The sequence below is a fragment of the Triturus cristatus genome, chromosome 11 (assembly GCF_964204655.1).
Source record: "Triturus cristatus chromosome 11, aTriCri1.1, whole genome shotgun sequence".
NCBI classification, from domain to species: Eukaryota; Metazoa; Chordata; class Amphibia; order Caudata; family Salamandridae; genus Triturus; species Triturus cristatus.
This window is the reverse complement of record NC_140594.1, coordinates 629,121,657-629,145,087: the sequence shown is the minus strand read 5'-3', so window position 1 is coordinate 629,145,087 and position 23,431 is coordinate 629,121,657. Positions and strand designations below refer to the sequence as shown.

At 46.3% G+C, this 23,431-nt stretch overlaps 1 protein-coding gene across 1 annotated transcript in view; it reads left to right on the top strand.

Annotated features, from left to right (window-relative positions):
* The window catches only part of POLB (DNA polymerase beta), a 188,814-nt gene that overhangs the window by 150,601 nt on the left and 14,782 nt on the right, over positions 1–23,431 (top strand). Inside the window, exon 12 of the mRNA XM_085634088.1 lies at positions 7,397–7,458. Coding sequence (XP_085490214.1) covers positions 7,397–7,458 — 62 coding nt within the window. The remainder of the gene's footprint in view (positions 1–7,396; positions 7,459–23,431) is intronic.

Here is a 23,431-nt window from a genome sequence, read left to right as displayed (position 1 = left end):
GAAAGAATTGGAGAGAGAGGCGGAGGGAGTTGTGTGCGCGCGCAAGCACTTAATGAGTCATGACGGCTCGTAACTGTAAAACAAGGCGATAAGAAAGGCAGATGCCGGCTACGCACGTTCACATGCACACAAGCTTTAGGCCAGGAAAGCTTGTGGGTAGCACTACTAAAAGTCGAGCAAGCAGCGCATGCGCTGCTCTAGGCTCGACCTAAAAACGAAATTGGCAGTATTTTACTATCAGGACATGCAACACACATCAGGGCATCTCCTACCTTTCACAATGGGTACCATGGGCCTACCTTAGGGGGTGACTCGCATGTAAGAAAAGGGAAGGTTAGGGCCTGGCAAATGGGTGCACTTGCCGGGTTGATATGGCAGTTCTAGACTGCACACAGGCACCGCAATGGCAGGCCTGAGACTGTTGAAAAGCGGCTTGTGTGGGTGGCACAATCAGTGCTGCAAGCCCACTAGCCGCATTTGGTTCATAGGCCCTGGGCACACACAGTGCACTGCACTAGGGACTTACCAGTAAACCAAATAAACCAGCCATGGAAACACTAATCCATCATACCAATTTATAGAGAGGACTTGCACTTTGGCACTGAACAGCAGTGGCAAAGTGCCCAAAGCATCCAGACCAGCAAAAACGAAGTACAACATTCAGTAAAATAACAGGAGGCAAAGCAGCGGAAACCCACGCCAATGATGCCAGGTCTAAAAACTTGCATATATATTTTCCTGTTCTGTTCTTTTTCCCAGGATTTATTCTGAACACCATAGAAAAGGTAAACCAACAATGCCCCTTGTTATTTTCTCTGGTCAGACACCAGGCACTAGCACCTAGACATATCACGCGAATGCAGCTGCTGTTTACAAGCCCACATGTCTTGTCATATAACTGAGCACAGGAGTTCAAACACAACAAACATTGAGCGAAGGTCCTAGGGCAAGATTACTGCATCAGCTGTGACTGTAGAGCAACCATCTATGTATGCTAAGGTACGGGGTCTGCCACTAATCCCAGAGATCTTTGATATATAATCATTTAGCGTCAGTAGAAAGGGAGAGGGGTTGAGGCCAATCTGTCTTATATCATCACAGGTTTTATTTTTGGTATATGATTTGTTAACCATGCTAACTGTATTTTTGGTTTGCATTTATTTTTTAATTGTGGCACAAATACTGCATTGTGGAGCACAATAGTTTAAATATTATAAACTTCTTTTGTGTCTCTTGTTTATCTTATTGTGGACAAGTACGCGTGAGAGAACAAAAGGGTGTGTCCTGTTACTGCCTGAGAGGGTTGTGTTCTGGTGTGCCAACTCACTTCTTTCTCTGGAAAGGTTAGGAGGGCAAGTGAGGCACTATAGCTAGTCTGATTTGAGCTCATAGATACTGAGGTGGTTTGGTGCCTCAGTCCCTAAATGCCAATGTTCTCTGGTACCAAGCATAGTTCTGTTCCTGAGCAGAATCCCTGCAACATAAGCTCTGTTTGCAAAATTGACAGTTGTAGTGTAAAAAATGTGTACACATTTTTCTAAAGTTTAGCAAAAAGAGGCTTCCTTTAATGTGATCCGAATGTTCTCTGATGAGATGCAAATAATTGTGAAAGCTTGAAAGCAAGATTGATGATTCTTTGCTTTCAAAATAAAATGTACACAGAATATCCAGCTAGAAAACTTTTTTTGCTTCACTACTGTGCAAATTGTAGGTACCATTTCGTAGAGTCATCATTAAGTAAAAGTTGCTTGATACATGTTAGTATGTCACCAAAAAACTAACAATGGAAAATCAGGGTAATAACGGTTCTGGCAAGATTAAGGGAAACATGAAAATAAACGAGCATTGGAAAAGCCAATAGGTCAGGCGTTAGTTGTCAATCGTTATGTTTGGTTCAATGTGTATTTCGTTTTGACATGGGTTATGTAAACCTTTATTGTTGTGGGAGCTGCCAGCCTCTCACCAATATAACAAAAGCATTGGTTAAAAGTAGCGATTTTATTTTGCTCTCAAGAAGCACACATGTAGCCCCAGGCATAGAAGGAAGCTACTTTCGGTTCCAATTATTCTCCGTGTGAAAGAGCTGAATGCTGTCACCATAGTGAATTTTGCCATATATACATATATACATGTATGCATAGGGATATTTTAATAAAACAAATGCCTTGGCTAACACCAGACCTAATCTGGGCCCAATTCTTAAAGCCACAAAAGTGCATCTATTGTAGATGGCCTTGAATTAGTGCAGATTTTTGACTTTCGTTTACACCCAGAATTTACAGACGTAGGCCTGGAAACCATACTCCTAGAAAATGTCTGTGATCTGCATTTTAGTGTGAGCAAATATGCATGTGCTTATGTGAAACATTCCTGAGCATTTGCAAGTTCGCTTTCCATTACCCTAGAAAAGGTTTTACTTTTGCCCTACGTAGTCAGGAGTAAATTTCCAGCGTTTCTCAGTGTGGAAAGGGATTAGAGAAGGGCTGGTGAAAACATTTAAGGATGCAAGTTTGTAGGTGGGCCCAGACTCAAAATGTCATTCCAGCCTTGGAACTGTAGTTTCCTCCTAAGTAGGTTTGCAAAAAGGTGGATGTTAGAAATGGCCCTTTCTGCAGTCACCCCAGACTTTTTGCCTATCTCCTCCCCTTTTTGCTGAATTCGTTTTTTTTTGTTGGCCGTTAGGACTCTAGCACTGGTTAGCAGTGCCCAAAGTGTATGTGCACTCTTCTTAAAACATGGTGACCATGGCTTATCCACAAAAGGAATATTTAATTTACTTATAAGTCCTGAGTAATGTGAACTACATGTGCACAGGGCCTGTGAATTACATGCTACTAGTGATGGCCATGAAAGCAATGATTAGGCTACCCAATTAAATAGCCCTTTAAACATGTCTCAGGTCTGCCATTGCAGAGCCGCTGTGTTCAGTTTAAACTGCCATGTTGACCTGGCATGTTAACCCTCTTGCCAGTCCCAGTTCTTCCTTTTTAATGCATATTAGTCACCCCTATGGTGGGTACTGGTGAGCCCAAGGGCAGGGTGCAGTGTATTTAAAACATAGGACATGTACCTTTTAAGTTTTACATGTCCTAGTATTGAAAAACTTCTTAAATTCGTTTTAAACTACTGCAAGGGCTATCTCGCTCATAGGATAACATTGGAATTGCCTTATTACATTTTTAATTTCCAATTGGGAATATATTTAACCCCTAAGTTGGATGTCTCTTGAATCACAATTTAAAATCAAAACTTGACGGTGGTCGGATTTTGAATTGCAATTCTGAAACTGCCACTTTTAGAAAGTTGGCATTGTCTTACTTTAGCCATTTGGTGCCTGCTTTCTGTCTCTGATCAGATGCATGGGGTGGGTGACAGCTGGACTTTTTGTATTTCCTCTAGACCAGTGGTTCCCAAACTTTTGACTCCTGAGGACCCCACTGAGTCACCACTGGAAGTCGGGGACCCCCAAGCAATTTTTATGATTTAAATTCCAAACGTTAAAACAGTAATTTGAAAAAAATTAACGTGTGCACACAAAACAAATATTCGAAATACTAAGGATTTTAGGGGCATATTTACAAACCCCTACCACCATGGAAGCATCACTTTTTGCAACGTTCGCGTGTCGATAGGGGCTTTGCCTTATTCACAAGGCAGCGGTAAGCCACTTAATATGGCTTAACGTTGCCTTGTAAATAAGGCCCCCTTTCGCGCAATGCTTAGCGTGAAGGGGTGGGTAGTGGGTTTTGCAGTGGGCATTCCACCGCAAAACCCATTGATTTTGATGCTGCCCGCTATTCACAGGGGCAGCGTAAATAGGAGGCAGCACCAAAATTAACACCAGGGAAAACCAGGTCTTAACTTGGGGAAACGAGGAGAAATGCTTTATTTCTCCTCATTTTTGCTTTTTCCATGTGTGCTGGCTTGTGCAGCACACATGGAAAAAGCAAAACGCATTGGATTGTTTATGTTCAGGAAGGTCACCCTTCCTGCACATAAACAATCATGAAAAAAATGGCATTTTGTAACTTCCATGTGTGCTGCATTAAGCAGCACACATACAAGTGACAAAACCCCATTTCAAGATTGTTTATGTGCAGGAAGGGGGGCCCTTCCTTTACATAAACAATCTTCCCCTGCACGCAGACACCCTTGCACTGTGTTGCAAGGGTGCCTGCGTTGGCGCTACACTGCTAAGTGTAGCACCAGCACAGGGCAAAATGTAGGGCTGCACCATATTCTTGTAAATATGGTGCAGCCCTGCGTTTCTGAAGTGGCGGTGCGTGTCGTTAAGCCACAGAGGCGAACGACACGCTCCACCACTTCTTTTGTAAATATACCCCTTAGTATTTTATATTGAAAGAATTTGCAAAAAAATCAAATTTTAATGGGAAGGTTGGTGCTGCATCTCTGTGACTAACTTTTAAATGGTTGGTTTTATTTCGCAGTACGAGGCTCCTACTCCTGCCAGGGCCAGACTGGAAACCCAAAGCAGCCCTGGCAAATGTTTTCAGTCCCCGTACAGTGCACACCAAGTGCATTGAGTGTGCCTGACCACTACAAATGGGGCTTTGGGAGGCTCTCCCCCAAAGAAATTTAGGGAACAACGGTGCAGTCTACAACACGTTTATCACTTTACATCACACACATATAGAGACAATTAATCATAAGTGTAATTCAGTGTATAGAAAATGATACATAATGCAAAGGGGACTACAAGGTGTAGGATTCACATGTCATTTATACTGGTAGGCATTTTTAAAGAGTGCTTGGTCTAGAGAAGCACAAAAAACTCGGGATTCAGAACATAAGACAGTGATTAGCATTGACTTTAACAATAAAAATGTATTTCCACCCTAATAAACTTTTTTAGCAGCATCGGGATAATGAAAGACAGGGAAAAAACATAAGTTACTAACTTGTACCATGCAGTTTGCCAGCAGCTCTTTGATGACAGCTTATAGGTCACTGTGCTAGATTACGGTTGTCACTTATGTACTGCACAGTAACAAAATAATCTTTGTGACAAAAGCAGTAACCCACTCGCCTATGCACATAAAGTACTGTTATTTAAAATGCACAGTACACGTTCTTTGCAATAGGCATATTAACCCTCTGTGCTACATTAGCTAACTCAAAGCTGCCACAGGACAAAACTCATCTCTCTCCAGCAGGTACATTAATCACTGGTGTTATCTTGACACTTGTATTGTTTCTGGAAAACTGCTAATTATACAAGTGCAGTGCTTTTTAAACTGCTGCCTGCGGACCCCCTGGGAAAGTGTCAGGGACCCCTGGGGGTCCCCGGACCACAGTTTGGGAAACACTGCTCTAGACAGCCACACACAAAGGGAGCTTGAGTGTGACCTGATGGGCCATCTGTTTTCTGATGGACCATCCTGGGCAGGATGGGATGGGGGAGCTGGACACAGCCTCACACTTGCACCTGAACAGGCTGTGTCCTGTCCCCACACAAAGAGCTACATACCCCCCGTTAAGAAGGCTGGCTCCTGGGCAGGGACTTTGAAGTCTCCCTCACTTTAAAGGCCCAACTGGGCAGAAGTACTGGACCTCTGACACCACAAATTCAGTACACTTCTGGACCTGTGAAGACTGCCAGGAAAAAGTACTGCTGTGCTGCTGAAGAACTGCCACTCTGCTGAACTTCTGCTTTGCTGGACTCCTACCTTGCTGGGCAGACCTGCCTGCTGCTCTCCTTGTGTGGGTGTGAAGGACTGGACCTGTATCACTTGAACCCTGAGTGACTTCAAGGGCTTGCCTCCTGTTCTGGAGTCTCAGGGATATCAAAGACTTCCAACCACCCTGCTACAGCACCTTAACTCTGCCATCTGAGAATCTTGCCCTGCCAAGTGCTGCCAGCCCAGCCCAGTCCTGGTCCCTTGGAAGTGGGTATAAAGTGCTGGTCCAGCAAAAAAATACACATAGACGCCGTTGTACGGTTCAGAACCAGCACATCTCCATTGACTATGACGCATCAGCACTGCTGTAAGGAACAACAGCGATGCATCACCGCTGCTGCGAGGATCATCTGTAACGCATTTCCCACTGCGTACCTCATCAACTCCATTTCCAACGCATCTTCGACTTTGCGCGCCTTTGAGCCGCAGCATCGCCTGTTTCCTGTGGATTGACGACAATGCATTTCCTCCTCTGCTCTTTACATCTCATCTTCCACGTCGATGCAAACAAGGTACTTGGCAGCATGCAAAAGCTTGTCCCTGTATTTGAACCGCACTTCAGTGTGGTTGGCCTCAACTTTTGGATTGGACCTGGTTTAGTGTGAACGGATAGCCCCTGTTGGTGCTTTAGTCTTTTAAGAGCATTTCAGTTTATTCTTTAAAAATTAATAGCTCCGGTTTTTACTTATTGGATTTTTGTTGTTTTGCTCTTATTTTGTTCATTCAATTAAGCTGTATTTTATCTAACCGGGTGTGGTATCTTTTTGTGTGGTGTGTTCACTGTATTACTGTTTGAAGTGTTGCACAAATACTTCACACATTGCCTCTTAAGTTAAGCCTGACTTCTCTGTGCCAGGCTACTAGGGTGTGAGCACAGGTTAACTTATTGTGTGTTTGTGACTTACCCTGACTAGGATTGTGGTTCCTGCTTAGATAGGGTGCATACCTCTGCCAACCAGAAACCCATTTTCTAACAGTGGCAAAATTAGGGTATTGCTAGTATCACAGCCCTGCTATGAGTGCTGGCATGATCAGAGAGCCTATTATCAAAGCTTTTGCTATAATGAGAACGCTGCTACAATTTGTCACCTCCCTGAATGGCGCCATAAGTGCAAAATCGGATCTTTTACAGGGAAAGTAGATTTATGATTATTTCCTTCCTGTGGAATGCTTCTCCCCTTCCTCCAGGGGTCACAGCAGCCTCACCTCTTGCTTATGCCTGTCTAAGGGGAGATCCTCACTATCCTGGTCGGGTCCCGATGTTTCCCGGCACCTTAGGCTATCCGAATCACGCAGCCACCATTCTGAAACGTTGTGCATTCTTTTCCTGCAATGTTAGGGCTGTTCCAGCCACTCAGTCCATTTACATCCTTCCTCCAGGAGATTTGCCAGAAGCTCGTACGTCCCTTAGGCACCCCACACTCTGTTGGGCCTCAGCAGGGAGTGCAGGATCACCACCAGTTTGGGATCACAGAAGATGTTTACCTTCACTCCTATGATGTCACTATCTTGCCATACCCCCTTCCAAGCTTTTAAAACCTGCTCAGGATCTTAACTCCTTGGTGGCAGTAGGATGCAAATTATGTGAATCTGTAATGGGCTAAGAGACTGCAGAAATACTACTAAAAGAAAGTAACTTTCTTCTGCACCTTTTGGTCCATGGATTTAAAAACGTAACTCTGTCTGTTCCTTGCTAGGGGGTGTGCCAGCTAGAAGCAGAAAATGGAGTGAAGAATCCATATCGCAGGTTGGACATCAGGTAAAGGAATTTCTTGCTTTTTTACTTCCGCGCAAGAGTAGGTGTTCCTGTTGCAGGATTATTGAAGGTTTATTGTTCGGGTCTGTGCTTGTGATGTGTACGCAGGCCCTATAGATTCTCAATATTATGTCCTGTATTTTGGTTATACTACACACATTTTTTACATTTTTATTTTAAAATTTTCATAAATTTCTGTGCTTTCCAGTAACAATTCTAATGATAGGGGAGCGTAGAACATGCCTCACCAGAAAAATAAAACATATGGCGGAGTAGAAGTGTGCATTGCATTGATTTCGAATAACATGCGCAGTGTCTATAGGGATACAGCCATCAAATACATTTCTCTGGTTTAAAGTGCATGACGACACCAATCGCGCTCTACTATTCCTGAGTATAAGAGCAAAGCTAGGCCCCAATAGTCACTCAAACGTTCTTGGGGGTAAGCTTTTTCAGTCTTTACTGGGTAATGTCTTGAGTTTCCGTCAAGGGGGTAAGCCCCTCTAGGGGAGTTCTGAGATTCCATTTCTTCCTCGAGGAATTATTCCACCTGTGTAGGGGTCACCAAGTCACGTAAAGGTTCAGCCCACATCAGACAGTGGTATTCAACTTTCTCATCTTTTCATCTGTGCGCACTTCCCACATTCGCCTTCACATAGCCAGCGGCTATTCCTAAATATTCCTCAACCATTCTTTCAGCAGCGGTCCAGCGTCCACCAGCCATTGGTTGGCTCTACGCTTTTTTGCTAATAAAAATCCCAAGGATACAAAACGTATATTTATCTTTTTAGTCTTGGAGCCAGGGAGGGGTCAAGCCGCAGACTTTAAGATAGTGAACCACTGGTGTAGCAGAGGCTTTCGCTGACCCTGCTAGTATATGTGATTTGGAAATAGCTAGCATAGCAGAGACTGGTGCAAATCACCTGTTTGGTGGGAACAGATAACTGAGCAGGGACTGGCTTCCCACTGTTTGCTGTTAGCTTGCATTTTAGGAATGAGCGCCACAACACTGTTCGTCGGCTTTCTAGCAGTAGGCGGTCTCTCAGGCTGTATGTAGAATGTATGATGTAACAAGTGCTCATTTGTTCTCCATCACAGTCCTTATATGGCTATGACGTCCAATTTTCCTATTAGATGGGAGTGGTTTATGTGCTATAACAACAAAGGAGACCCATGCTCAGGCCTATTCCTGTAATCACGAAAGTGCTTATGTCAAACTAGGGCTTTCCAACTTATCTAGAGGGAACCCTGGATACTTTATTGTATATAGAACTGAGGTTTATGGTTTAATTAAACAGACGTAAAGGACCATTGTCAGTCAAAAATATTCTTGACAGAATCTGTATCTTAATTAATCATACAATTAGTTTGACAATAATAATTGTCATGACAACTGCAAACTGATGCAATGCAATATAATACATTTTGGCAAAACAAATCTTCGCAAATAGCCCCATGAGCTGTTTTAATATACTTGATACAATATTTAAATATATGCTTATGTGTGGCTCACTGAATGAATCTAGATCCTTTCTGGTACAGAGAACACAACTTTGGAAGGGTGGATGCTCTGAGCACAGGGAGGCACAGAGTGGTGGGTAGTAGTGGGAAGGCAGAGATTAGTGGGGATTATATTTTTTTAACACTTTCAGGCTTTTGCGTATAATCGAGGACTGTCCCTAGAGCATTTTATATGGCCTTAAATCTGGCAAAGAATTATATGTTTTTATACTGGAGCCACCGTCTGTGATGCAAGCTGAGCTCAGAGCTCACTGCATTTCTTTAGAGGGCTCGACGTGATGGGAAAGGCTTTATATTGATGAACCGTGTATCAAGTTTAAACAACTTATACATATGGATACAAACCTTGCCTTAATGGCAGACAATCTCTTTTCACAGACCCATACTGTGGTACTGTAAACTTGCTGCCAAAGAGTTTATTCTGCAGGGGGCGGGTCTACTTATCAATTGGACAAAATAGGCATGAAAACTTGATGTCCTTGACCCCAAACAAAATGTCCTGGTTGTCACCTCTGTCAGATGGAATGAGGTGGTGGATTTAATTCAGAGCGTGGAGATAGGGTTTCTCCAACAAGGACAATCAGACAATTGCATCAGATAAGTCAATACCTAGTAAGTGTTGCTGAGCGTCAAAAACTTCCAATACTTGAATAAACACACGGACTCCTTTTGGCAACGCAAAGACAGTACTTACCAACTGTTGCAACAGAGAGAAAAACAAGGCTGACTGCACCTCAGACCCGCTTCGACTATCTCTGGGGGTTTTCTCAAATGCCTGCTCGCAGACAGGCCTTTTTATACACATTAACACAATGCTTTATTACAAATAGTATATAATAGTTGACTTGCAAATTACAGTTTTAAAATGCAAAAACAATCAGACATATAACCTCATAACCCCGAATTCCTTAACTCATCTGTTAGACATTCTTCTGCCTATGAATGCTTGTGTGTTTCATGGTAGTTGCAATTTACGTGTGTGCTGGCAGCATTGTGCGCTTAAGACCTTCATGTGCTCAGAACTTAGTTACTTCCCTGCACTTGTCGTTTAATCAAGCACCTGTGTGCTCTGGGCTAATTTGAGCACCTACAGCCTTATCAGGCCACAATCTGTTTGGAGGCATGGGGTGCATGCTGGTGGGCCTATGTGCTGATGTTGTAAATGCTTTCAAATCTGTTCAGCATTAGTTGGCCTTTAACTGAAAACTCGTAAGTTTCCGATTCCACTACATCCTTAAGTGAACGTTTCACCCTCTTCGTGTCAGTGCAGGATGTGGGCCTAAACTGGGTTTTAACCATTTAACAGCTGCGTGGTTTCAGCTTGGGCTTGATGTTGTGCTATATTTTCATGTTTAGAAAACTGGTTCTGTGTTGCAGTAGCCCCCAACCCCACTTTTTGCCCGGTATCTGATGCAACCTTGACTGACAGTAAACTGGGTGCCTGTTAACCAGATCCCCAGTACCTGTGTTCTTTCCCTAAATGGTACCATTGTTCCTCAATTAGCACCCCTTTAGGTTTCCTGTAAGTCCCTAGTAAGTGGTACCTCTGGTACCTAGGGCCTTGGAACTTAAAAGGGCCTCTAAAGGCTGCTGCACGAATTGTGCCACCCTAAGGGTCCCCTCACCAAGCTCATGCAAACTGCCATTGCAGCCTGCGTGTCTTGGTGCAGAGAAAAACAAAGAGTCTACATAGCACACATCCATGTGTGCCATGCCTGTAAAAAAACTGCATGTGATATAGGTCAGTCACCCCTACAGCAGGCCTCACAGCCCTAAGGAAGGGTGCACTATACCCTTGTGTGGGCATATCTGCGTGTCCCTGTGAGATCTAAGCTCACTCTTAAATAGCACAAGTGCACAGGGAAGCCATACCGAGTAAATGGGCTTGCCACTCATCAATGCATGTTCCTGGTTATTGAGGAATGCACTCAGAGGGCCCCCTGAAAACCTACCAACTACTAGTCTGTAGACTAAACCAGCCAGCCACCATAGATCGGTTTTTGACCTCCTGAGATGAGAGCCTATGATCTTAGAGGCCAGGATGTGCCTTCCAGGGCGGAAAGCTTCAAAGGCCCTGACGCCTTTGTTATTCGAACCAGGCCTCTCCAGATTGTGATGAGGCCCACCCCCTTGCCTGCTCCCACTTTTGGTGACAGGTGGAAAATTAGAAAGATTCGGACTAGCTGATGTGGACCCTACTTTTCAGATTCCTCCATGTTCTTTTGGACAGCATTCAGTTTCTAGGGTCAGGGTTATGCCCTCTTCCTACAGGAAGTAGTTATATAAAGGGTGTGGACACCTTAAAGGTAAGTATCCCATTGGCTACTACCTGTCACTCCCCTTAATTCCCCTACATTTAGTGTTTATGTGGCACCCGGAACCCAAGAACTCAGATTCAGTATATCAAGAGAAGAAAGACGAAGAGGAGTCACTGCTTAGCAAGAGCAGCAGAAGAGCTGTGGACCTTTTGGTGCAAAACCCTGCCTGCTCACAACTCTCTCAATACTCGCGACAGAGTGACTCGTCCTGCAAGCTGGAGATCTACCACAGCCTTGGGTAACCTGCCAGCACTTGGCAAATTGCCTACAGTCTACCTTGCAGTAGAGGAGCTACTCCCTTAAAGTCCACAGGTAACGACAAGCAGAGTCTGGTCCACCGCCTTGCAGCTCCCTGGCCCAACCAACACCCCAGATGACCAGGAAGAGGTACTCATGCCCTTTGAAGACACCAGGACCAACTGGAGCCATGCAGCACCAATACCCGGGGTACCGGATGCCCTGCAACCAGCACTGATAGTGAGAGTCCCGTCCGGATCCTCACTGCACCAGGACCAAGCAGCCATCGAGGGACATCAGCATCACTGAGACTCACTTCGGTAGTGGCCCAGCTTTTCTGATTCTGCCCCTGAGTGCTGTTTGTCCCTAACCGGGAGGAGCACCATTACACACTTAGCCCAGCTGACCTAACCCCTCTGCAACCAAGCTGCCCAGCCTGGGTACAGACGAACCAGCAGTGCCCCCTTACTCCAAAGGCGCTTGTGACCTAAACCCCAGTTTGGGAGCTCTCTGTCTGATCCCTAAGTCCCATCGTGCAGCCTGTTTTTAGGTGCGCCCCCCCCCCCCCCTCCTATGTAATGTAATGTAATGAGGTGCTTATATAGCGCTCTATCACCCCACGGGTATCCTGGCGCTTAAAAAGGAGAGTCCCCACCAAAAGTTAATAGGGGCAGCCGAGGTGTGACACAGGAAGGGAGGAAAATATGTCGCAATAGCTACCAACCTCACCAGCACCCTGCTCCCGGCAGAAACCAGGAGCAGGGTGCTGGTGAAGTTGGTAGCTGGTGCTAATTACTGCACCTGTGAGTACAAGTTCCCTGGATTGGGATACCTACAGGGTGTGGTAAATACCACTTCTCAGAATTTTCCGTGGCTGCATGAAGCTCAACATGCACTTATGGCTTTACCTTGCCTCCACCAATGTACGGTCCTGCTGCTCGCCTGGGACACCAGGCTCTGGGTCTCCAGGCTCTGGGTCCTTCTTGGCGCCCTTTGCAACATGGCCTCGTCTCTGCCTTGGGCGCCATAGATGACAACTGACCTGAGAGAAAGTGCCTCTTTTGACATGGTTCGCCCCCCCCCCACTTTTTTCCTGGAAAATGATGTGAGTTGGATTGTAGTACACAGGGTCCCAGCCGGTCAGTTTCATGTGCCAGTGCTTCTTCCCGAAAACTGTTCCACGATTGGCAAATTCAGTCGCCCTGTAAGTCCCTAGCAAATGGTGCACTTGGTATCTAGGGCATGGGAACTGAAGAGGGTTCCCTAGGGACCCCTCACCAAGGCCATGCCACTGCAGCTTGCATGCCCTGTTGCAGTGCAAAATGACAAAGTAGACATGGCACGCTGTCTGTGTGCCATGCCAACCAGCATTGCCTAAGGTATAGGTAAGTCACTCCTCTTACCTTACAAGCCCTATGGTAGGGTACACTAAATCTCAGGTGTGGGTATATCTGCAGGAGCAGATATGCCCTACAATATTTAAGATTATTCCTTGATATTTTAAGTGCCAGGAAACCATAGAGAGTACATGGCCTGGGAACTCAACAACTTGTGTTCCCGAGCACCATGATTGCTTCAGTAAACCCAGGAGTGTTTGGTACCAAACAACTCCTTGTAATAAGCCTACACTGGTGCCAGTGTGGGATTCAATAAACCGTGTACTTTGAGGGCACCTCAGAGGTGCTCCATGAAAACCTACAAACCTGGTGTGGTCTCTAACTGGCTTTAGGCCGCCTGTCACCACCTGACATGTTTCTGGACCCCTGGGTCAAGAGCCTCTGCTCTACGTGGCCAGAAACAAAGCCTATGCTGGGCGAAGGTGTCACACCTCCTCCCTCAGGATGGGCACAGTGCTTGAGAGGGAAGCTTCAAAGGCCTGCTACCTTTGTAATGGAATCCCAGCCTCTGCTGCTAGAAGCAGATGGCAGCCTCTGGTTCAAACCCCCACTTTTGGCAGGAGAACCACCGGTAAAACATAGAATGAATAGGAGGTGTGCCCCCCCATACCAACTCCACCCTTCAGGTGCAGGAGGCGAAATAAAGCATATTTTCCATGCCCACCATCTTGAAGGTGGTGGGACGTGTCCAATCAGGCCTAGGGCTATGCCCCCTCCCACAGGAGGAGGCATAATAGTTGGTGTAGACATCCTAGGTAAGGAACCCATTGGTCCCTACCTGTTACTCCCCTGTAACGCTCTTAAATCTAGTCCAAGTCGCCCACCGATGCTGTGAAGGTACCCCAGCACTTCCAAATACAAATCCACCATGGGCTGACCCCTGCTGGACTCCACCTCCACGCTTGATGCCTCATCTTGAAGACTCTCCCTGACCACCCCTGCACCCGAAGCCTCTGGGCCTTTGGGAGCCTGACCGACTGTGTCCCTACGTCTCTAACATCTCTTCTTACCTGGACATCTGTGTCTTTTTTTTCGTTGGGCTTCCTGGCCTGAGTCTGCAGCCTTTCTTCAACCTTGATCTCCCCCATTGAATTGCATTGGGCGCCCGATGGTGTGTTGGCTTTCTGCACCCAGCCTCCCCTGAGCCATTGAGGGTGTAAGTTTGGTGCTGCCTTGTGGCCTCCCTTGTACTTACCTTAACACCAGGAGATTGTGACAAGCTGGCCTGGTATATGATGTCCACTAATGTAAGTGGGCACCTTGCACCAGTCCAGAGAACCCTTATGGTGATTTAACAGGTCTTTGACAACCTTAGAAAGCTCTCTAAGTGATAGCTGTGGAGAGCAGCCTTCAGGCTTAGTCCGGAAGGAGCGTAAAGCAGCTTGTTTTACCAGAATTCAATCTTATAGTCTAGATTAAGTGAAAAAGTACCACACCAAGTATTAATAAAATTATGTATTTATTATATAATACTCTCTAGTATGTTCCAATATGTCCAACACGGAGATAAACACAATGCACACAATACTTTAGCAAAGGAACATAGTATATAGCACGAAATACACAGTGGCCCGGGTGGAGGGTAGGGGGACTAAACCATATACTAAGAAAGCGGTATAAGAACCCCGACTCAAGTCAAGACAGTGTCGAGAGGACCTAGAAGTGCTGGATTCAAGCTAGCCTGGGTGGCAAAGTGAGCTAAAGAATGATGATGGATTCAACCCAGATATGTGACTGGGGGTGAGTGTTTAAAAGGTTTCAGCACTCCGTCCATCATCTTCTTGTGTTTGCTTTGTTCGCCCTAAGTTGGCAGGGTATGCCCAGACGTGGGTCCCTTGCTCACTTTGCCACTGAATTCAAGCTAGCCTGGCTGAAGAGGGCTGTTCGCCCGAAACCGGTCCCAGGATGCTTGTTTCCGGTCCAGGGAAGACATGGCTTGGCAGTTCGGGCTGGACTATTCCCATGAGGCACAGGGTCAAGACTGATTTGCATATAGCTGTGTCTGAACTGGGGTGGCAAAGTGTGCTAAAGAATGATGATGGATTCAACCCAGATCTGTGACTGGGGGTGAGTGTTTGAAAAGTTTCAGCACTCCGTCCATCTCCTTGTGTTTGCTTTGTTCGCTCCAAGCAACCACCCAAGGTGAGTAGATCGTGACCCCATGGAGAGCTTGTGCAATGTGGAAACATGACCGCGTGCTCTGTACAACTCCATGTGCAAGTTGCTGTTGGATTTTTAAAGATTAAGGATCCTTCCCAGTGGACCCTGAAGAAACCCAGTGGAAGACAGAAGGTTGGAGAGCCACCCCACCCTAGTACCCACATTACCTACACCAGGGTAGCTGGGTGCATACGTCTGAAGTGGTGTTGGAAACTGCCGTCAAACCCAATGGAGGGCTTCAGGAAAAGGCCGCTGCTGGAAGAGGATAAAGTGTCTGTGGGAATCCAAATGTGGATTCTTGAAGAGGAGTACCTAAAAGCAGAGGGGACCGAGTCTATGCCACTCAGGAGTGACCAGGAGACTTGGAAGACAAATGCCCTCCGATGTCAGATGCTTCAGGGAGGATGACAATGACCTTGACTCTGCAGCTGTGAGGACCAGATGATGCTGAGGAAGACCAGGAGTCATGCACGAGTTGTCCCACGAAAGATGTCGAGTGCTGAGGGGTCAGTGTCCGGTGGGAGCACCAACCAGCCTTGGCAAAGGCAAGCCACACAGGAATCGAAGAAGGAACCACGTCGGGACCAGCCAGGTCCAGGGGACTCACCAAAGGCAGGGGTGTCAGGGCAGGCACAGAGCAATCAGGGGGGCCCAAAAGAAATGTGTGACCCGCAAGTGGACCCACAGGCCGGAGTCACTGGAGTCGCAAGAGGACCTCAAGCAGCTCAGCAGAAGATGCATGCCACAATGCACACGATGCGGTGTGGCTGAAGAATCTGGTCACTCGAGGTTGGGGCTACTTAGAGCCCGGAGATCTTCTTGCAAAGAAGCCAACAATCCTTTGCAACTGCAAGTTGGATGCGGTACCCAAGGGTTCGGTTATTGCATCCACCACAAGGGATACTGGCCCCAAACTTGGTGAGAGGGTAGAGCAGGCCATGGGAGCTGTGGAAAACCACCACCTGTGTTGCAGAGCCCAAGGAGTCCGGAGGAGCTCAGGATCTGCAGATTGGTCAACTTAGTTGCGGTGCCTGCAAATGCAGGGGAGTGACTACTTAACTCCAAGGGAGATTACTTCAGGTGTCTTTGATGCATCACAGGCCTTGGAAGGTTCCTGTATGATGCACAGGCACAGACGATGCAGCAGACTGGAAGGGAGACAAAGTCCGGCCCAAGCGAAGTCCAGAGTGCCCAGACGGTAGAAGTGCAGTGGTGTCTGATCGGAATCTTAGTCCACGACAAATCTAGGGACCTACAACCAGGTAAGCCCTTAAGCACCCTAGGGGGGAGGTTACTCCCATTTCCTTTGCCCAGTTTCGCACCAGAGCGGGAGCCAAATGCACCCTGAACTGGTTAGAAGTGGACTATACATGGGGACACCAAGTGTGCCCCTCATGCAGACTTTCTGGCGCTGACAAGTGCACTCACCTGGTCCGAATACACTAAATCCTGTCTGGGAGATGGTCACATCTCCTTGTGACAGGAGGCCTATTGTTCCACCTTCCTCTGCTGGGCTTGGCTCAGCAGCAGGAGGGCAGAAATGTGTCTCTGGTCGACAGCAACCATTTTGTGCTGTCCGGGTCTGGAAAACCGCTTACCGGGAACACAGAGCCTAACGAAGGGCTCTTCCAGTGCTTGTAATCATACCTCCCACATGATTTCTTTGATACCAAACATGATAGGATTATTTATTTATTTTTGAAACTTATAAAGCGCCCAGCTACCCCCAACGGTACTACAAAAGACAGTTTTATGAATCGGGCTCATTCACTTTATCCCTTTCACTTTTAACTGTTTCTTTCCTGATGTTTTGTTCAGATTTTTATTGTAATGTGGTTTTTTTCCTTAATCTAGTATTTTATTAACAAAATGATCACGGCACCCTTTATATTTACACTTGTCCCAGCCATGATAAAGATCATTCTGTTCCCCATGATTGAGGGGTACCCTCCCTTGAAACTGGGCAAGCCATTAGATAGAGGTACAAGTAAAAAGGTCTGTGTCCCTAAACGACATCACTGCGCCATCACCACCAGTTATTGTAGGGCCTAGGTTGAGAGTGTGGTGGCCACTCTCGCTTACACTTTGAGTATCCTCCTGACATCAAAGGCCATCTCTGGTGTTGTCAAAAATTATGTGGAGCACCTCTTGTGGCCTGCATGGCGGTCTAGTTCACAGGAGGACAAATGTTGCAAGCCAGAATTTGCATGTGACCGGGCTGGGCAAGAAACCTCTTCTTAGATAAGCAGGAAACTTTTTATCCTAATATCGACCTTCAACTCCTTGTACTGGAAACCAAACTTTGGTACCTACAGCAGGAGGTCAGGACATTTGTGCTTGACAACATACGAGACCTACAGAACATACTCAACATGTACCAAATCAATAACTATCTTCCAGTGAAAAAGTTCAGCGCTGTTTCATCAGTGCTTTCCATATAGGTGCAGCATTGTCACTGCACTATCATCCTCCAGGATGTTAATTCCTCAACTGGCAGCTCCACTGAAATTAGAAGTCTTTGTCGCTGGAGGGTGGGAAGAAAATGATGCTCTAAAAGTACCAATAGCAGCCCTCTGTCCTGCCTTTTGACCCCCGAAACTTTACTAAGGTCATGTAGCCAATGTACACTATTCTGTGGTGATTCTACTCCACTGTGTATAATTGTATTATCTAGGCGCCCTCCCCTCAGGCATCACTGCTCCATCTTTAGACTGAGACCTAGATTATGTACAAACTGGGACTGTCACACAAGATTCTTATTGGTCTTTGCTCAGATCGTTCAAATAGGTAATACTTCCTCTCTCACCCTTCAGAAAAATCAATTTCCTGCAGGACATTTCACAATCTGTAGGTGGAAAGGCTCATCATAACATGCATATTCCAGTTCTGGGATCCGTTGGCTCCCGCTCTGGCACAAAACTGGACAAAGGACATGGGAGTAACCTCCCTCCTGTCCAGACCCTCCCCTGGGAGGGTCCCCTAAATATTTCTTACCCTTTTTCTAGGGTACTAAAGGGCTTACCTGGATGTTGGTCCCTAGATTCGTCGTGGAATAAGATTCAGATCAGACACCAATGTACTTCTACCGTCTGGGCACTCTGGACTTCGCTGGACTTCGTTTGGGCCTGACTCCGTCTCCCTTCCAGTCTGCTGCATCGTCTGTGCCTGTGCATCATACAGGAACCTTCCAAGGCCTGTGAAGCATAAAAGACACCTGAAGAAATCTCCCTTGGAGGGAAAGTGTCACTCCCCTGCATTTGCAAGCTTCGCAACTAAGTCGACCAATCTGCAGATCCTGAGCTCCTCCGGACTCCTTGGGCTCTGCAACACAGGTGGTGGTTTTCCACAGCTCCCAAGGCCTTCTCTACCCTCTCACCAAGTTTGAGGCCAGTATCCCTCGTGGGGATTGCTAAAATGCAGTTTCATTAATTGACATTTTGGCACTATAAACATCAAAAGATGCCTTCCCTGGCTCTACATGTGGGTGCCTAGGTCCAGTCTCTTTTTGGGTTACGCACAATACATTCTCCGATGCTTAAGGCTTTTTTCCACCTATTTCTCTTTTTTGCCTTGTTTCAAATAATTCACAAGTTTTGACAGAGGCCCCCTTCTGAAATTATTTTGTAGCATCCATATGCCTAAAACTTTTTTGCTTTTCAGATCTATTGGGTCTGACAGTCTTGGAACACTGTAGCAATAGGGTGTTGTATTTCATCTCTCTTCTCAGTTGGGCGTTTGAGAGCCAAGCTTCGGATGTCTACCCTTGAACAGTTTGTACAGCTATCGGGCTTAATTTAGGTAGAATACAAAGTCTATCAATATAGGAGCCAATGTCTCATATTTGCCGTTGGACACATATTGCATTTGGTCTTCTCTGGCATGAGGATTATATTCTCATATAGTTTTCTATTTGGTGGTTGGTTCATGTGAAATATCCTCCTTTTGTACAATAACCTTGTACCACTTTGAGGGCTTCTTCCACATATACATGTGAGTCAGAAGGTGGCATCCAATATGGTATTTAAATGGTGTGTTATCATCTTCTACACATGCTTTTGGAGCTATGGCACCTGGCTGCATTTAAAGCAGTGCTTTAGCAGGCAGCCTTTTTGGAGGTCGTAATGTCCACTTGCTTAGTGTGTGTACTTCAAGCTTGTCCAGCTTTCGTGTGGATGAGCGATTTATCTTTCTCTGTTCCTGTCTCTCGTTGGAGGCTAAAGAAAAGCTCCATAATGGACATGAGCAGGGCTATCTGATTTCACAGGAACAAAATCAACTAATGCTCTGCAGCCTCGGCTAGTGCAATTAGACCTATAAGAATTTAATTACCCAATGAGTGGTGCCTTACCGTATAGAGTTCGAACATCATTCACAAAATAAAACTTCTATCTCTTTGAAGATTATCAGTTGGTAGTCCTCCAGAAGCCTATTTCAACATTTGTATTCTGAAATACAGCCACAAGAAATATCATCATATCTTGTGTATGCATTATATGTCCGCTCTAGTGTACAAGCCCAAATTGGTCAAGTCATATTTGACCAAATTAATCACTTCCGATTTCCATGCATGTCCTATACAGGTATGGAATGCTTGAGACTCTAGGGATTTGAAGGTAGTGGAGGAAACTCACATTCTTATTCTCCTCCATAAATCCTGCTCTCCATCCCCACTTCTGGGTGCTTCCTTATTTCCTAGCACAGCAAGTGAACATAAATTGAGACTAAGCACTAGGGCCTGTTGTAGTACACGCTTAGGTTCCTTTTTAATAGGATTGTATGTCACTACAGATGGAAACTCTTCCACAAGAGGTCTGCTGGGGAGCAACATTCAGTTAGAGCATCTATGTGTAGGGAGGAGTGTTTTTCTTTCCTTACTAAAGTCTTGCTTGGTGAGAAAATCAAGGCAGACTCTGAGTACAGGCTTAAACTACTGTTCCCCTTGCTCTAGCCATATTAGTTGCTGAGGTTTGGACTTCTTACCTATATGAAGTACTTGGAGTACAATATTTACTACATAAGTACTACACTGAGTTACTGGCTATGTTAACACTGTTATCCTTGGCAGAAGAGAATCACTTATGCATCATGGACTGGCTCCAGAGCTGTTTCTGCTACATTGTCAAAACCAACACTTTGTCATCTACTCTGATTTAATTGTACGTTATTCTGATATCTTGCAATTACATTTGTTTTTAAAAATAAATCGCAACTATAGCGGGGATTGTAAGTGGAAGTAGAGACTCCAGCACTGCAAGTGCACTCTGTAGGAAAAGGAATAAGAGCCTTGTTTATTGTAATCAGTAATCCTATGGCAAGACGGGTGGCTAGCATTATATCTTCATTATACTCAAGATCCAAAACATACTCGTCAAATTCTTCATTCTGAGTATTTGTTGACCAGGAAGGTGTCCGCCTCTTCATTTACGGGGACAACCTGCTTTTCTTTTGTGCCGCTTGGGACACCTGTCAAACCTTTCCAATTACTCTGCTCATTCCCTTTCTTATTCAATGTACTAGAAATATTTTCTATGTTATTTTTGTCTTTTTGTTTCTTAAAACACTTTTCACCTGGTCCTCTATTCTGAGAATCCGCCTCCTCTGATAATGTCCAAAATTACTCATCTTCTAAATTATCACATTTCCTTTTCCATTCTTTTGCCAACCTTTCCACAGTTTCTTGCACCTTATTCCCTATTCCCTTCTCTATTAACCTTCAAATTATTTCCTTCTGTACATCCGTAGGGCTTATTTCTCCTCCTTCACTCATTTTAATCCCTTTGCGAGCTAAAAAATAAGCTCACCTCTCTATCTTCAACCTTCTCAACTTTATCTCACTTTCCTAACAATTTCCAATTTCCTTAATTTATTTACACACATACCTAATTATGTTACCTTCACCTTCTTTAATTCCTTTATTCCTTTTTAAAAAAAAAAAAATTTATTCTGTGTCTTTGTTAAAAAAAAAAAAAATGACGCTTCATTAAAACTTTGCTCTCTACTCTCCAATTGGCAACTGTGAGAAAGTGCCATCTTTCTTGCATGGTATGCCCCCACTTTTTGCTGAATTGCTGAATGTACTTTGACTGAGTGTGCCCTGAACTCCTGCCAATCAGGTGCCCAGGGCCTATGTTCCTTCCCTAAAACACACAAAACCCAAATTGGCAAACCCTGGCCACATGTCAGCCCCTGGTAAATGGTACCCTAGGTACCCGGGGCCTTGTGACCAGGTAAGGCCTCTAAGGGCTGCAGCACTCATTGTACCACCCTTAGAGGCCCTGTACCCTTACACACACACACTGCCTTTGAAGGCTGAGTGTCTGGGTGCAAGACAAAACAAAGTTGACATGACACACATCCCTGTGTGCCATGCCCATCACCTACACTGCCATGGCATACATCAGCCACCCCTCTAGCTGGGTGCCTTATGCCAATGGTGTGGGCACAGGAGCAGGAGCCCTGTGCCCCTACAGTACCCAGGTCCATTCCTGAGCACTGTAAGTGCAGTGCTGCCATTTAAGAGTACATGATGCTGAGAGCTCGTCAAACACGAACTCCACAGCACCATAATGGCAACACTGAAGACTGAGAAGTTTGGTAACAAACTTCTCAGCACATTAAACCCACACTGATGCCAGTGTGGGATTTAATGTACCAAGCACCCCAGAGGGCATCTTAGAGATGCCACCTTAAACCTAACCTACAATCCACGTCTGCTCTGAGGCTGCCTAGGCTACCACACAGCAGACATGTTGCTGGACCCCTGGGTGGGAGAGCCCCTGCTCTCCTGGGCCTGCAACAATACACATCCTGGGCGAGGTGCTAAATCTCCTCCCCCCAGGATGGGCAGGGGGAAGCTTCAAAGGCATGCCACCTCTGTGAGCTTCCCCAGGCCACTGCAACCCCCCACTCTGGCGGGAAGCTTCGGCCGGAAACCCCAAATAAGGACAGGGGATGTGCCAGCCTGCCAACCCCACCCCTCAGGTGGGGGAGGCGAGGTGAAGCACATCTCCGGGCTCTCGCCATCTTGAAGATGGGAAGCCCTACCCTATGAGGACTAGGCTACTGCCCCCTCCCATAGGAGAGAGGCAGGATAGGGGGTGTACCCACCCCAGGACAGGGAGCCATTGGTCCCTGCCCTTCACCTACCTGTAACGCCCCTAAATCTAGTATTTAGGGGCACCCTGAACCTTCCTTCCCCAGATTCCAAAATACAAAAAAGAGCAAGAAGAAAGAAGACCTGCCCTGCAGCTGCTAAGAAGAGGAAGACACCAACTGCTTTGGCCCCAGCCCTACCGGCCTGTCGACCCTCGAACCTGCTCCTGCTCCAACCCGGCATCTCTTGTGGCCAGCAACCTCACAAACCCCGGAGGACCTGGCTACCTTTTGGCTCTAAGCCCCTGGAACTCCCATGAGTAGAGGCTCTACTCAAAACCTACCTCTAATCCCTGGCAGCAGCCCCGAACCGCGAACCCAGCACACTCTGCACCAGCCAAGCCTGGCCAGTGCCAGAGTGAACAAAGACCACGAGGACGACCCCACGGCGACTGTGACCCTGAGTGCGGCACCCAAGGACCTCCCTCGACACTCCTGAAGAAGCCTGCAGCCTCAGAACAAGGTGCCCTCCCACCGCGATCAACAGAGGGTAAGATTTCCCGACACCAAAAGGCCCCCCTGCACGCGACGCTCCGCGGCCCCCTGTGCCCAATCCCGGGGTACCTACCTATCCTCCAACTACACAACTTACCTCTCGAAGTGGTAGTGGCACCTGAAGAGTCCTCGTCCCCGAGCTTGCAGTCTTTTTCTAAACCGGAGATTTCCCATTGAAATCAATTGAGCGCCCTAAGGCTCAAAAGCACCCTGCACCCAGCCGCCCGAGTGGCCCTGGCAGTGCAACCTCTACACCTACCTACTTCCCCGCTTGCCCTGAGTAAGTGACCAGGAGCACAGCTCCCACAGCCGCGTGGCTTGCCAGTCAGCAGCCACCAACCAAGACCCCCCTATCCCTCATAGGATAACATTGGGCCTAACTCTCTCTGCACCCGGCCGCCCTAGAGTCGCTGAGGGTGAACCAACTGTACCTACCTGACCCTGGGGGACCATTGAGTCTATGCCCAGAACCTCAACTCTGCCAGTCGAGTACTTACCTTTAAACCGATAACTCTATTTTCTTCATAGGGTAACATTGACTGGCTTTTTCCTGAAATTTCTTGTAAGTGTGGACTTTTCAAATCTTAAAATATTCACCAAAAATTAGCCGAGTAACGAAAACACTCACCTGCTCTTAGGTGAGCTCCCAGTGCTGGATCTTGGTGCCCAGCCCTACTCTGAAAAATACTTACAACT